A 12,363-nucleotide genomic window follows, 5' to 3' on the forward strand; every position below is an offset into this window, starting at 1 on the left:
AGCAGGGGACCAATCATAATGAGGGGCGTTGGCTTGAGACTGAAAACAGTTCAGCATGCGCTCCTGGAGAGAGGTACGTGGCACATAAATTCCAGGAGCATAGAGGCTTGATTCGTGACACACCAAACTACCAAACTCGTCAAGCCATGTCTTCGTGTACCTCAGTGGAATAGTGGAATAGGGAAGAGTCTTTTCCAAATTATTTGAAGCATAGAAGTAATGTATGGGATTGACTTTTTGTGCCATTCACACCGGAGTTATCAAATTATAGCAAATACACTAGAGAGTAAATGTACAAAAATATTGGGACACCCTTCTAAGGTGGACTGTGGTGAACTGGAACATCACTTAGGGCGGTAAAAACACACGCTGCAACCAGACTGGGATTTCCAATATATTGTATCAAATCTCAGCTCTGCCTTGCCGGCTGAAGGCTGAGTGGCCACATGAACAACGATTGGCCGGTTGTTCAGTTGGGGGGTGGGACAAGGGGCCGGAAGTGGGTCTCTCTTTGTCAGAATGGTGCAGTTACGACCTCTGCTGGCTGATTAGAGGCACCTGCACAATGCTCTTAGGGTGTGTCTCTCCGCATGCAACGCTAGGTGGTGCAACACTCATCAATGTGTAGGTGAAAAAATGCAGGCGGACCAAAATGCAGCTGGACCAACCAGGTAGGAGTGTCTAATTGAGTGGACAGTGAGTGGACACGATATTTTATAACTCCTGAGTCAGGACCCCCACTGGACCACCACATTCTCAGCACTGTAGTGACAGTGAATCGTTGTTCACGTAGCCACTCAGCCTCGAGCCGGTAAGGCAGAGCTGGATTCGATACCATGTATCCGGAATCCAGCTCTGGTTGCAGCGCGTGTTTTTACCGCTGCGCCACCTGAGCGGCCTATTAGACACTCCTACCTAGTTGATCCACCTTGTAGACGTAAAGTCAGAGACGATCGCTCATCTATTGCTGCTGTTTGAGTCGGTCATCTTCAAGACCTTCATCAGTGGTCACAGGACGCTGCCCATGGGGCGCTGTTGGTTGGATGTTTTCGGTTGGTGGACTATTCTCAGTCCAGCAGTGACAGTGAGGTGTTTAAAAACTCCATCAGCGTTGCTGTGTCTGATCCACTCATACCAGCACAACACACTCTAACACACCACCACCATGTCAGTGCAGTGCTGAGAATGATCCCCCACCCAAATAATACCTGGTCTGTGGTGGTCCTGTGAGGATCCTGACAATTGAAGATCGCAGGCTAAAAAGGTATGTAGAGAAACAGATGGACTACAGTCAGTAATTGTAGACCTACAAAGTGCTTCTATATGGTAAGTGGAGCTGATAAAATGGGCAGTGAGTGTAGAAACAAGGAGGTGAAATATACATATAGGGAAATGGGCGGGGCTTGTTATGATATGTGGGCGTGGTTTATCGTATAAAGGTTTTTTAATACGTGGTGGCTCGAGCTCTGCTGTGAGTCAGCGACGTTTGTGTGGGTTTGAACTTAGGAGGCAGTTTAGAACAAGTAAAGGTGGTAAATATCGCGTAAAAATGGTGTTGGAAGTTTATTTGGACCTTTTATCGCAGCCTTGTCGCTCGGTTTACATCTTCGCCAAGAAGAACAACATCCCATTTGAACACAAGAATATTTCTTTAATGGCAGGTAGGCTGAAGCGTTCACATATGAAGAGTTCGAAGTCGAATACTGTACTAGCATACTACATAGTATATGGGCTGTATGTATTATTAATACATACTATACATACTATAAAGTATGAAAGTATGTAGGGTTCATCATAGCTTGAAATCTGTTCTAATGCACTATTTTATCATTTATTAATGCAAAATGCTATTAATGCACATGTTATGATTTTACACCATGCATCCCTATTCATGCAATGTTCTTTTCTGTGACTGAATGTTTTAGTTCCATACATTTGAAAGCTATGGAACTATGAAAGTTGCTGGAACATGAGTGACTGTCCACAGTCAAGAAAGCTTTCCATCATCATGGGTTTTGAGGGTGCAATTGCTATTTTTTATGACACAGAGAAATCACTATCTGTAGTTAATCATTAAAAAAATGGTCACAAAGGGCATTCCACCCCCCACCCCCACCCCCTTTTTCCTTTATGTTACTCAAAAGTGTATACACTGATCAGCCATAACATTAAAACCACCTCATGATTTCTACACACGCTGTCTATTTTATCAGCTCCACTTACAATATAGGAGCACTTTGTAGTTCTACAATTACTGACTGTAGTCCATCTGTTTCTCTGCATGCTTTGTTAGCCTCCTTTCATGCTGTTCTTCAATGGTCAGGACTCTCCCAGGACCACTACACATTAGGTATTATTTAGGTAGTGGATCACTCTCAAATGCCACTCTCATTTTAAAATGCCGTGTCCACTCTATTAGACACTCCTACCTAGTTGGTCGACTTTGTAGATGTGAAGTCAGAGACGATCGCTCATCTATTGCTGCTGTTTGAGTTGGACATATTTGAGATCTTCGTCAGAGGTTAGAGGACGCTGCCTACGGGGGGGCTGTTGGCTGGGTATATTTGGTTGACAGTGAGGTGTTTAAAAACTCCATCAGCATTGCTGTATCTGATCCGCTCATACCAGCACAACACACACTAACACACCACCATGGTGTCACTGCAGTGCTGAGAATGATCCAACACCTAAATAATACCTGCTCTGTAGTGGTCCTGAGAGAGTCCTGACCATTGAAGAACAGCATGAAAGGGGGCTAACAAAGCATGCAGAGAAACAGATGGACTACAGTCAGTAATTGTAGAACTAGTGGAGCTGATAAAATTAACAGTGAGTGTTGAAACAAGGGGGTGGTTTTAATGTTATGGCTGATCAATGTATATGCATATGAGCGATATTTTTCAGTTGATTTGAATACAAGTTTACTTACGAAAACTCATTAAAAGGGAACTTGTCTATCAAGTTATATTAGATTGATTGTTAAATCTTAATTCAGCTACAGTTGCAATCAGAATTCTTGAACCCCCATAGCAAATTAGGTTTATCTGCAGAATTTCAGATGTTTGCAATAAACCATTCAAACAAAGAACAATTTAATAGCTCATTACAGCCAATATGACAAGTGGTTTCTTTAAATACAACATTAAATGTCACTTAGAATTATTCAACCCTCTGAATATAATCTCTCACAAGAGCACACATTTGCAAATCAGGTGTTGCCTTAAGCACCCCTAATTCAACTAATCATTAGTTGCATAAGGTGGACTTGAGATCAAACACGTCAAATAGTTGGTCTTGCTAGGGGTTTGTTGACTGTGAAGTCAAGAGGTTAAGAGATAAGATAATTGCCCTGAACAAACAAGGAATAGGATGCACTTGGAAGCGATTTGCTCAAGTTCAAGAAACACTGGCTACACTACCTGGACATGGCAGAAAGAGGAAGCGCAGCAAGATTTGTGCAGTTTGCACAGTAAGGCACATACTAACTGCATACTAACCCAAGTCTCCATGCCCAGCCTTCAAGGCATACACCTCTACTGACCCAAAATAATTAAGGGCTAATGCAGTAAGACATTACTTGGTGTAAGAGACCCTAAATATCGATCCCTGAGCAATGGGAAATGATAATGTGGTACTTGTATAACCTACAACTGAGCAGATTACATTTGAATATATGTGCTGCCATGTGCCACTAAGTGTGGTGTGGGATCTTTAATGGTTTCTTTGCATATTAAATGCTTCATGGGAATTTCTGGAGCACAGACTGTAAAGATCTACACCTGAATGGTCCAGACTAAACTTTCTAGTTGTATTATTTCAGCGTATTTTACATGCTTCTGTTATATGTGTATCATCTGGATGTGTTTGTGTGATTGTTGTTTCAAAAATAATGATTTATATTAACGTCATACTTTTACCTGTGATTTTCAGGTGAACATTTTGGGGAAGAATTTGGCAAAATTAACAAGATGAGAAAAGTTCCCGCGATCCGAGATGGTGATTTTTGCCTGGCTGAAAGGTGTGCACTACATAGCAATCATTGTATATACAGTGTATCACAAAAGTGAGTACACCCCTCACATTTCTGCAGATATTTAAGTATATCTTTTCATGGGACAACACTGACAAAATGACACTTTGACACAATGAAAAGTAGTCTGTGTGCAGCTTATATAACAGTGTAAATTTATTCTTCCCTCAAAATAACTCAATATACAGCCATTAATGTCTAAACCACCGGCAACAAAAGTGAGTACACCCCTAAGAGACTACACCCCTAAATGTCCAAATTGAGCACTGCTTGTCATTTTCCCTCCAAAATGTCATGTGATTTGTTAGTGTTACTAGGTCTCAGGTGTGCATAGGGAGCAGGTGTGTTCAATTTAGTAGTACAGCTCTCACACTCTCTCATACTGGTCACTGAAAGTTCCAACATGGCACCTCATGGCAAAGAACTCTCTGAGGATCCTAAAAGACGAATTGTTGCGCTACATGAAGATGGCCAAGGCTACAAGAAGATTGCCAACACCCTGAAACTGGGCTGCAGCACAGTGGCCAAGATCATCCAGCGTTTTAAAAGAGCAGGGTCCACTCAGAACAGACCTCGCGTTGGTCGTCCAAAGAAGCTGAGTGCACGTGCTCAGCGTCACATCCAACTGCTGTCTTTGAAAGATAGGCGCAGGAGTGCTGTCAGCATTGCTGCAGAGATTGAAAAGGTGGGGGGTCAGCCTGTCAGTGCTCAGACCATACGCCGCACACTACATCAAATTGGTCTGCATGGCTGTCACCTCAGAAGGAAGCCTCTTCTGAAGTCTCTACACAAGAAAGCCTGCAAACAGTTTGCTGAAGACATGTCAACAAAGGACATGGATTACTGGAACCATGTCCTATGGTCTGATGAGACCAAGATTAATTTGTTTGGTTCAGATGGTCTCAAGCATGTGTGGCGGCAATCAGGTGAGGAGTACAAAGATAAGTGTGTCATGCCTACAGTCAAGCATGGTGGTGGGAATGCCATGGTCTGGGGCTGCATGAGTGCAGCAGGTGTTGGGGAGTTACATTTCATTGAGGGACACATGAACTCCAATATGTACTGTGAAATACTGAAGCAGAGCATGATCCCCTCCCTCCGGAAACTGGGTCGCAGGGCAGTGTTCCAGCATGATAATGACCCCAAACACACCTCTAAGACGACCACTGCTTTATTGAAGAGGCTGAGGGTAAAGGTGATGGACTGGCCAAGCATGTCTCCAGACCTAAACCCAATAGAACATCTTTGGGGCATCCTCAAGCGGAAGGTGGAGGAGCGCAAAGTCTCGAATATCCGCCAGCTCCGTGATGTCGTCATGGAGGAGTGGAAAAGCATTCCAGTGGCAACCTGTGAAGCTCTGGTAAACTCCATGCCCAGGAGAGTTAAGGCAGTTCTGGGAAATAATGATGGCCACACAAAATATTGACACTTCAGGAACTTTCACTAAGGGGTGTACTCACTTTTGTTGCCGGTGGTTTAGACATTAATGGCTGTATATTGAGTTATTTTGAGGGAAGAATACATTTACACTGTTATATAAGCTGCACACAGACTACTTTTCATTGTGTCAAAGTGTCATTTTGTCAGTGTTGTCCCATGAAAAGATATACTTAAATATCTGCAGAAATGTGAGGGGTGTACTCACTTTTGTGATACACTGTATTTTGGTAACAGTATACCTAATAATTATGGTAATAGTGTTCCATATCAAAGGCCCTCAGTGCCTGTCTGCTCAATAGATGAAACTACACTTAAAAGTAGTGTCCACATTTAATGGCAAATGGCCTGGCAAATACGAGAGAAACAAACCTGTGTTTTTTACACAATCTGTTTAGTAATTTAAATAACTAATCCCATAAGCCTATCCCAGCTTTTCAATGGGCGCAAGGCACACAGTAACACCCTGGACGGGTGGGGCAACAGTCCATCGCAGGGCAGACACACACACACATACACACACCCATTCACCTATAGGGCAATTCAGTGTCTCCAATGAACCTGACTGCATGTTTTTGGACTGTGGGAGGAAACCCACGCACACACGGGGAGAACGTGCAAACTCCGCACTGAAAGGACCCGGACCGCCCCGCCTGGGGCTTGAAATCATATAGATTTGAATTTAAATTAGAGGGAATTCTACAGCTTATTACTTCAAAATCACCTGCAAACCATAAAATTTCAAGAAATTCAAGAAAAATTCTGTTGCTATGAAAGGGGGTTCTGTTAGTTATTAAATACAAAGTTCACTTTTTCCCATTCTGCCTTGTAAATAATTAATTAATGTGTAAACAGTGATGTCCATAATCATGACTTGTATTGGTAATGCAGAATCAAGGACTTTCAAAGGGTTTCAAACTTTTCCTTGCAACTATAATTCATTCCAGTTTGAAATGTTGCCTTCTAAATGTATTAATCATTTAACATTGTAAAAAGTACTGTGGCCAACGGTGAAAAGTCAGGGTTCCTGCTCCACGTCTGGAGATGTTTATTTCTGGGTGTAGTTGTGGCCGTGGCTGTGGGTGTGTTTGTATCTCATAACATTGGTAACTTTTAGATTCCTTATGAAGGTTCTTCAGCCATGAAAAATAATTATACTCTTTCCACCCCACAGTGTTGCCATTATGATCTACATGGTGGAGAAATATAAGACAGCGGATCACTGGTACCCAGCAGATTTGGAAAAGAGAGCAAAAGTTAATGAATATTTGTCTTGGCAGCATTCGGCTATGCGACTCCACGGTTCCAAGATTTTATGGTTAAAGGTAAGAGGTTGACTTATTGACATAAATACTATGTGAAATAGTTAATGCAGTTAAGCTAATAAATCGGACTTTTATCCAAAGCGACTTAGTACCGTGACAGTATGTTGTCTAAGCAATTGAGGGTTAAGGGCTTTGCTCAAGGGCCCAACCTGGTCGTGGTGGGGCTTAAACCAGTGACTTTTTGATTACCACTCATCTTTGCAAGACCTCAGATTGAGTTTTAGCATTGCTGCTGGTCTAGTGAGGCACTAAACACATGACTATTCTAAGGAAGAGTCGACCACATAAAGAGTCACCTCTTTGTTCAAAGTGGTTCGTGGTTTCACATTTTTCGCAAGAGGTGTGTGCTAGTCTACGATTGAAGTGTGGAACTGAAAATGACTAAAGAAAAAAAGGAACACAGCATGAGCTAAAATAGTGCAACGATTTAAGTGCGATGTTTGTGATGCACTGTTGCTGGGATATTGTACACCGATGAGGCATAACATTATGACCACCTCCTTGTTTCTACACTCACTTTGTAGTCCATTTGTTTTTCTACATACTTTTTTAACCTGCTTTCACCCTGTTCTTCAATGGTCAGGACCCCCACAGGACCCCCATAGAGCAGGTATTATTTGGGTGGTGGGTCATTCTCAGCACTGCAGTGACACTGACATTGTGGTGGTGTGTTAGTGTGTGTTGTGCTGGTATGAGTGGATCAGACACAGCAGCGCTGATGGAGTTTTTAAACACCTCACTGTCCCTGCTGGACTGAGAATAGTCCACCAACCAAAAATATCAAGTGGGCAGCATCCTGTGACCACTGATGAAGGTCTAGAAGATGACCAACTCAAACAGCAGCAATAGATGAGCGACCGTCTCTGACTCTACATCTACAAGGTGGACCAACTAGGTAGGAGTGTCTAATAGAGTGGACAGTGAATGGACACAGTATTTAAAAATACCAGCACAACACACACTAACACACCACCACCATGTCAGTGTCAGTGCAATCCTGAGAATGCAGGTTAAAAATGTATGTAGAGAAACAGATGGACTACAGTCAGTAATTGTAGTAGAACTACAAAGTGCTGATCAAATGGACAGTGAGTGTAGAAACGAGGAGGTGGTTTTACACATCAATAAAAGGTGTGAACAATCTAGAGAAATCTGTGTATGAAGTTTCATTTAGTAGACTCTTTTATTCAAAGCGACTTACAAATTTGGGACTTGAACCAATGACCTTTTGATTACTTGTTACATGTGCATTAATGGTTTACCTGCATATTTCTTTTCTTTCAGCTCATGATTCCAAAAATGGGCATTGAGGTTCCCCCCGAAAAGTTAGACTCTGCTATAGAGGATCTCAATGGAACTATTAAAGTTTTTGAAGAGAACTTCCTTCAAGACAAGCCTTTCATCGTTGGAGATCAGATCTCATTGGCTGACCTCGTTGCCATCGTGGAAATCATTCAGGTACCAAACTTACTTAGGATGCCCTTTCATTCAACTCGATAGTCCATTGCTTGCTTGGGGAAGCTTGTGTTGTTCCAGCACATCCTGCAGGAGGCCTGAACTTGATCAGCAACTCTAGACTCATTGTTCATGGAGCTGGTTTGAGATGACTTGTGCTTTATGGCCCATCAAGATAGAAGTAGCCATTGTAAGTGTTACAATTGTGGCTATAAAGGAATGCACATGGCATTCGAATAGTGCTTCATTTATGCAGTGGGGTCCAATGTGTGGCCCCACACCATTACACCACCGTCTACTTATCACCACCAATAACAACTCCGACCCAGCTGCCTGAGTGGATCCTGATGTGCTCTTCTGTTGCCGTAGCTTATCCACCCTAAGATTTGACGTGCTCTGCAATTCTAGGTGCTTTTTGGTCACCGCAGTTGTAGAGTGATCGTGAGTAACCTTCCTGTCTACTCGAATCAATCTGGCCATTGTACTCTGCCCTCTCGCTTTGTATCAGTCTCACATGCCCCCTTTTTATAACTGAATGCACATGACCAGCAAGTCTTTAGACAGCACTGGATTGCAAACAGACAGGCTTCTGTGGCGGATCTCACAACATGGGTTGACTCTGAGCCGAAGCACAGTCAGCTCACTTGACTGTGGACAGAAACACTGGGGCATTTATTTATTTGTGTATATACTGTATATATTTATTGTATATGCATTTTCTCCCCTTTTTTTCCCTTTTAGCGCGTCCAATTTCCCGATTGCGTCATGCTTCCTCTCCACCAATGCCGATCCCCGCTCTGATTGAGGAGAACGACGCTAACCCACACCCCCCTCCGACACGTAGGCAGCAGCCGTATGCATCTTGTCACCTACACTTTGACGAGTGCAATGCGGATCAGCACTGTGTACAAAGAGACACACCCTGACAGCACTCTTTTCTCGTCTCTGTGCAGGCGCCATCAATCAGCCAGCAGAGGTCGTAATTGCTGGGTCTCTATCCGGCTTTAATATCCCACCCGTATATGAACAACAGGCCAATCGTTGCTCATGCGGTTGCTCAGCCCAGCCGGCAGGCAGAGCTGAGAGTCGATACGATGTATTAGAGATATATAGAAGCACTTTTCTCTGCATGCTTCGTTAGCCCCCTTTCATGCTGTTCTTCAATGGTCAGGACTCTCCCAGGACCACTACAGAGCAGGTATTATTTAGGTGGTGGATGATTCTCAGCACTGCAGTGACACGGTGGTGTGTTAGTGTGTGTTGTGCTGGTATGAGTGGATCAGACACAGCAGTGCTGCTGGAGTTTTTAAATACCGTGTACACTCACTGTCCACTCTATTAGACACTCCTACCTAGTTGGTCCACCTTGTAGATGTAAAGTCAGAGACGATCGCTCATCTATTGCTGCTGTTTGAGTTGGTCATCTTTGAGATCTTCATCAGTGGTTACAGGACGCTGCCCACTGGGCGCTGTTGGCTGGACTATTCTCAGTCCAGCAGTGACAGTGAGGTGTTTAAAAACTTCATCCACTCATACCAGCTCAACACACACTAACTCACCAGCACCATGTCAGTCTCACTGCAGTGCTGAGAATGATCCACCACCCAAATAATACCTGCTCTGTGGTGGTCCTGTGGGTGTCCTGACCATTGAAGAACAGCATGAAAGGGGGCTAACAAAGCATGCAGAGAAACAGATGGACTACAGTCAGTAATTAGAACTACAAAGGGCAAAATACTGTACATCTTTTAAGAGTGCATGTAGATTAAATATTATTAATTATACATGTTTTTTGTGCCATGGCTCAGCCGGTAGGTGCTGGTCTAGACGTTTTCGAGGGCCGGCCCAAACTGAGCGCGTGGAAGGATCGAATCCGGGACGCCATCGGCGCCGAGCTGTTTGACGGCGCCCATCAAGGAATCATGTCGGCCCAGGAAATGGCGAAAAGCCTAGACACCAGCCAACTGCTGCACTTTAAAGCGAAGATCAGCAAGATGTTCCTTTGAGAAGGGAATAATGTTGTGAATATAAAAGCATACTTTCATTTGATTTACATTTAATCCAGTTTACATGTGTATCCTTAAGCTAGCTTGTGCTTTATAAAGCGATTAAATAAATAAAAAAGAACATTTAGTGATGTTGGGATGCCAGATATTTTTTAATCCAATCTAATAATAACTTTTTTTGTTTCCTCCCAGTCTAGTCATGTCCAATCCCTGCAACCTTCTCCACCGCAGATTATCACATGCCCCCTCCAACACACATGCATTCGGGCTCAGTGTGTAGCACTGTCGCCTCACAGCAAGAAAGTCCTGGGTTTGATTCCCAAGCAGAGTGGTCTGGGTCCTTTCTGTGTGGAGCATGTTCTCCCAGTGTCTGCGTGGGTTTCCCGGGAGCTCAGGTTTCCTTCCACAGTCCACAGACATGCAAGCGAGGTGAATTTGAGTTTGGTTTGTTTTGTTTTGTTTATGCATTTTCTCCCCTTTTTCTATCTTTTCAGCGCGTCCAATTGCCCGATTGCGTCATGCCGATCCCTGCTTTGATTGAGGAGAACGAAGCTAACCCATGCCCCCTCCGACATGTGGGCAGCATGCCGTATGCATCTTATCACCTGCACTTTTGACGAGTGCAGTGCAGCTCTGCATTGTGTACGGAGAGACACACCCTGAGAGCACTCTTTTCAGCCAGCAGAGGTCGTAATTGCACCAGTCATGGGAGAGAGACCCCATCCGGCTTAGTCCCGCCCATATCTGAACAACAGGCCAAAAAACTACAAACTGTTCATGTGGCCGCTCAGCCTTAGCCGGCAAGCAGAGCTGAGATTCGATACGATGTATTCGAGATCATAGCTCTGGTTCCAGCGTGTGTTTTTACCTCTGCGCCACCTGAGCGGCCCAGGTGAATTGGAGTTTGATATTAAACTTGAACTAATGAACCTTGTGTAACCGGTGACTACCCGTCCTGTCATTAATGTAACCAAAGTGTGTAAAACATGATGTTAAAATCCTAATAAATAAATAAATAAACACAAGCAGTCGGCAACCGACTATCTATGATAGTCAACCGTTCCTTGGGCAGGCGCCTCGACTGGCCAGCAGAGGCCGCAATTGTAGCAGCAACGAGGAATCCAGTTGACTTGTACCTGTTGTGCCTGTGTGGCCCATTTACTCTTTTATTGTTATAATTCTATTATCTCTGTATCTGTATCTTATCCCAATTGAAAACAAATCTGCTTTTGTTATGTAGTCTTTGTACTTGACAGTTCACAGCAGAATATTGGGATCATACCTTAAAATTACTCCCATTTATGCAATTGTTAAGTACTAATAAAGTAATAAAGGAATTTCTAATTAACTTTATAATGTCTTTGTTTTTTTCTTTGTTTGTCTCAGTTTACACTGACCATACACCGACGACGCATTACATTATGACCACTGACAGGTGAAGTGAATAACACTGATCATCTCTTCATCATGGCACCTGTTAGTGGGTGGGATATACAGTATTAGGCAGCAAGTGAACATTTTATCCTCAAAATTGATGTTAGAAGTAGGAAAAATGGGCGAGCGTGAGGATTTGAGTGAATTTGACAAGGGCCAGATTGTGATGGCTAGACGACTGGGTCAGAGTATCGGTCTGCAGCGGTCAGTATCTATTAAAAATGGTCCAAAACACACGCTGCAACCAGAGCTGGGATCTTGAATACATCGTATCAAATCTCAGCTCTGCCTTGCCGGCTGAGGCTGAGCGGTCACATGAACAACGATTGGCCTGTTGTTTAGGTGGGCGGGACTATGCCGGATATGGGTCTCTCTCTGTCAGAATGGTGCAATTACGACCTCTGCTGGCTGATTAGAGGTGCCTACACAGAGATGAGGAAAAAGTGCTCTTAGGAAAAAATGTGTCTCTCCGTACGCAACGCTAGGTGGCACAACACTCGTCAATGTGTGGGTGATGAGATGCATACGGCTTGCTGCCCACGTGTCGGAGGGGGCGTGGGTTAGCTTCGATCTCAAGCATGAAGCAATTGGATGCACTAAAGGGGGAGTAAAAATGGAGAAAATGCATTAAAAAAGTGGTCCAAGGAAGGAACAGTGGTAAACTGGCGACAGGGTC

At 43.7% G+C, this 12,363-nt stretch overlaps 1 protein-coding gene across 1 annotated transcript; it reads left to right on the forward strand.

Annotated features, from left to right (window-relative positions):
* Positions 1-1,470: 1,470 nt before the first annotated feature.
* Positions 1,471-11,609, forward strand: gstt1b (glutathione S-transferase theta 1b). Its single transcript, XM_063011292.1, has 5 exons — positions 1,471-1,661; positions 3,931-4,018; positions 6,642-6,792; positions 8,077-8,250; positions 10,056-11,609. Exons 1-5 carry the CDS (start codon positions 1,550-1,552, stop codon positions 10,251-10,253), a joined length of 723 nt encoding a protein of 240 aa, XP_062867362.1. The 5' UTR covers positions 1,471-1,549; the 3' UTR covers positions 10,254-11,609.
* Positions 11,610-12,363: the final 754 nt, after the last annotated feature.

The sequence above is a fragment of the Trichomycterus rosablanca genome, chromosome 16 (genome assembly GCF_030014385.1).
Source record: "Trichomycterus rosablanca isolate fTriRos1 chromosome 16, fTriRos1.hap1, whole genome shotgun sequence".
In the NCBI taxonomy this organism is placed as follows: Eukaryota; Metazoa; Chordata; class Actinopteri; order Siluriformes; family Trichomycteridae; genus Trichomycterus; species Trichomycterus rosablanca.

Coding starts and splice junctions, on each gene's coding strand:
- gstt1b (XM_063011292.1), top strand. CDS start 1,550: ATGGTGTTGGAAGTTTATTTGGACCTTTTATCGCAGCCTTGTCGCTCG. Junction 1,662..3,930: donor GAATATTTCTTTAATGGCAG/GTAGGCTGAAGC, acceptor TGTGATTTTCAG/GTGAACATTTTGGGGAAGAA. Junction 6,793..8,076: donor CCAAGATTTTATGGTTAAAG/GTAAGAGGTTGA, acceptor CTTTTCTTTCAG/CTCATGATTCCAAAAATGGG.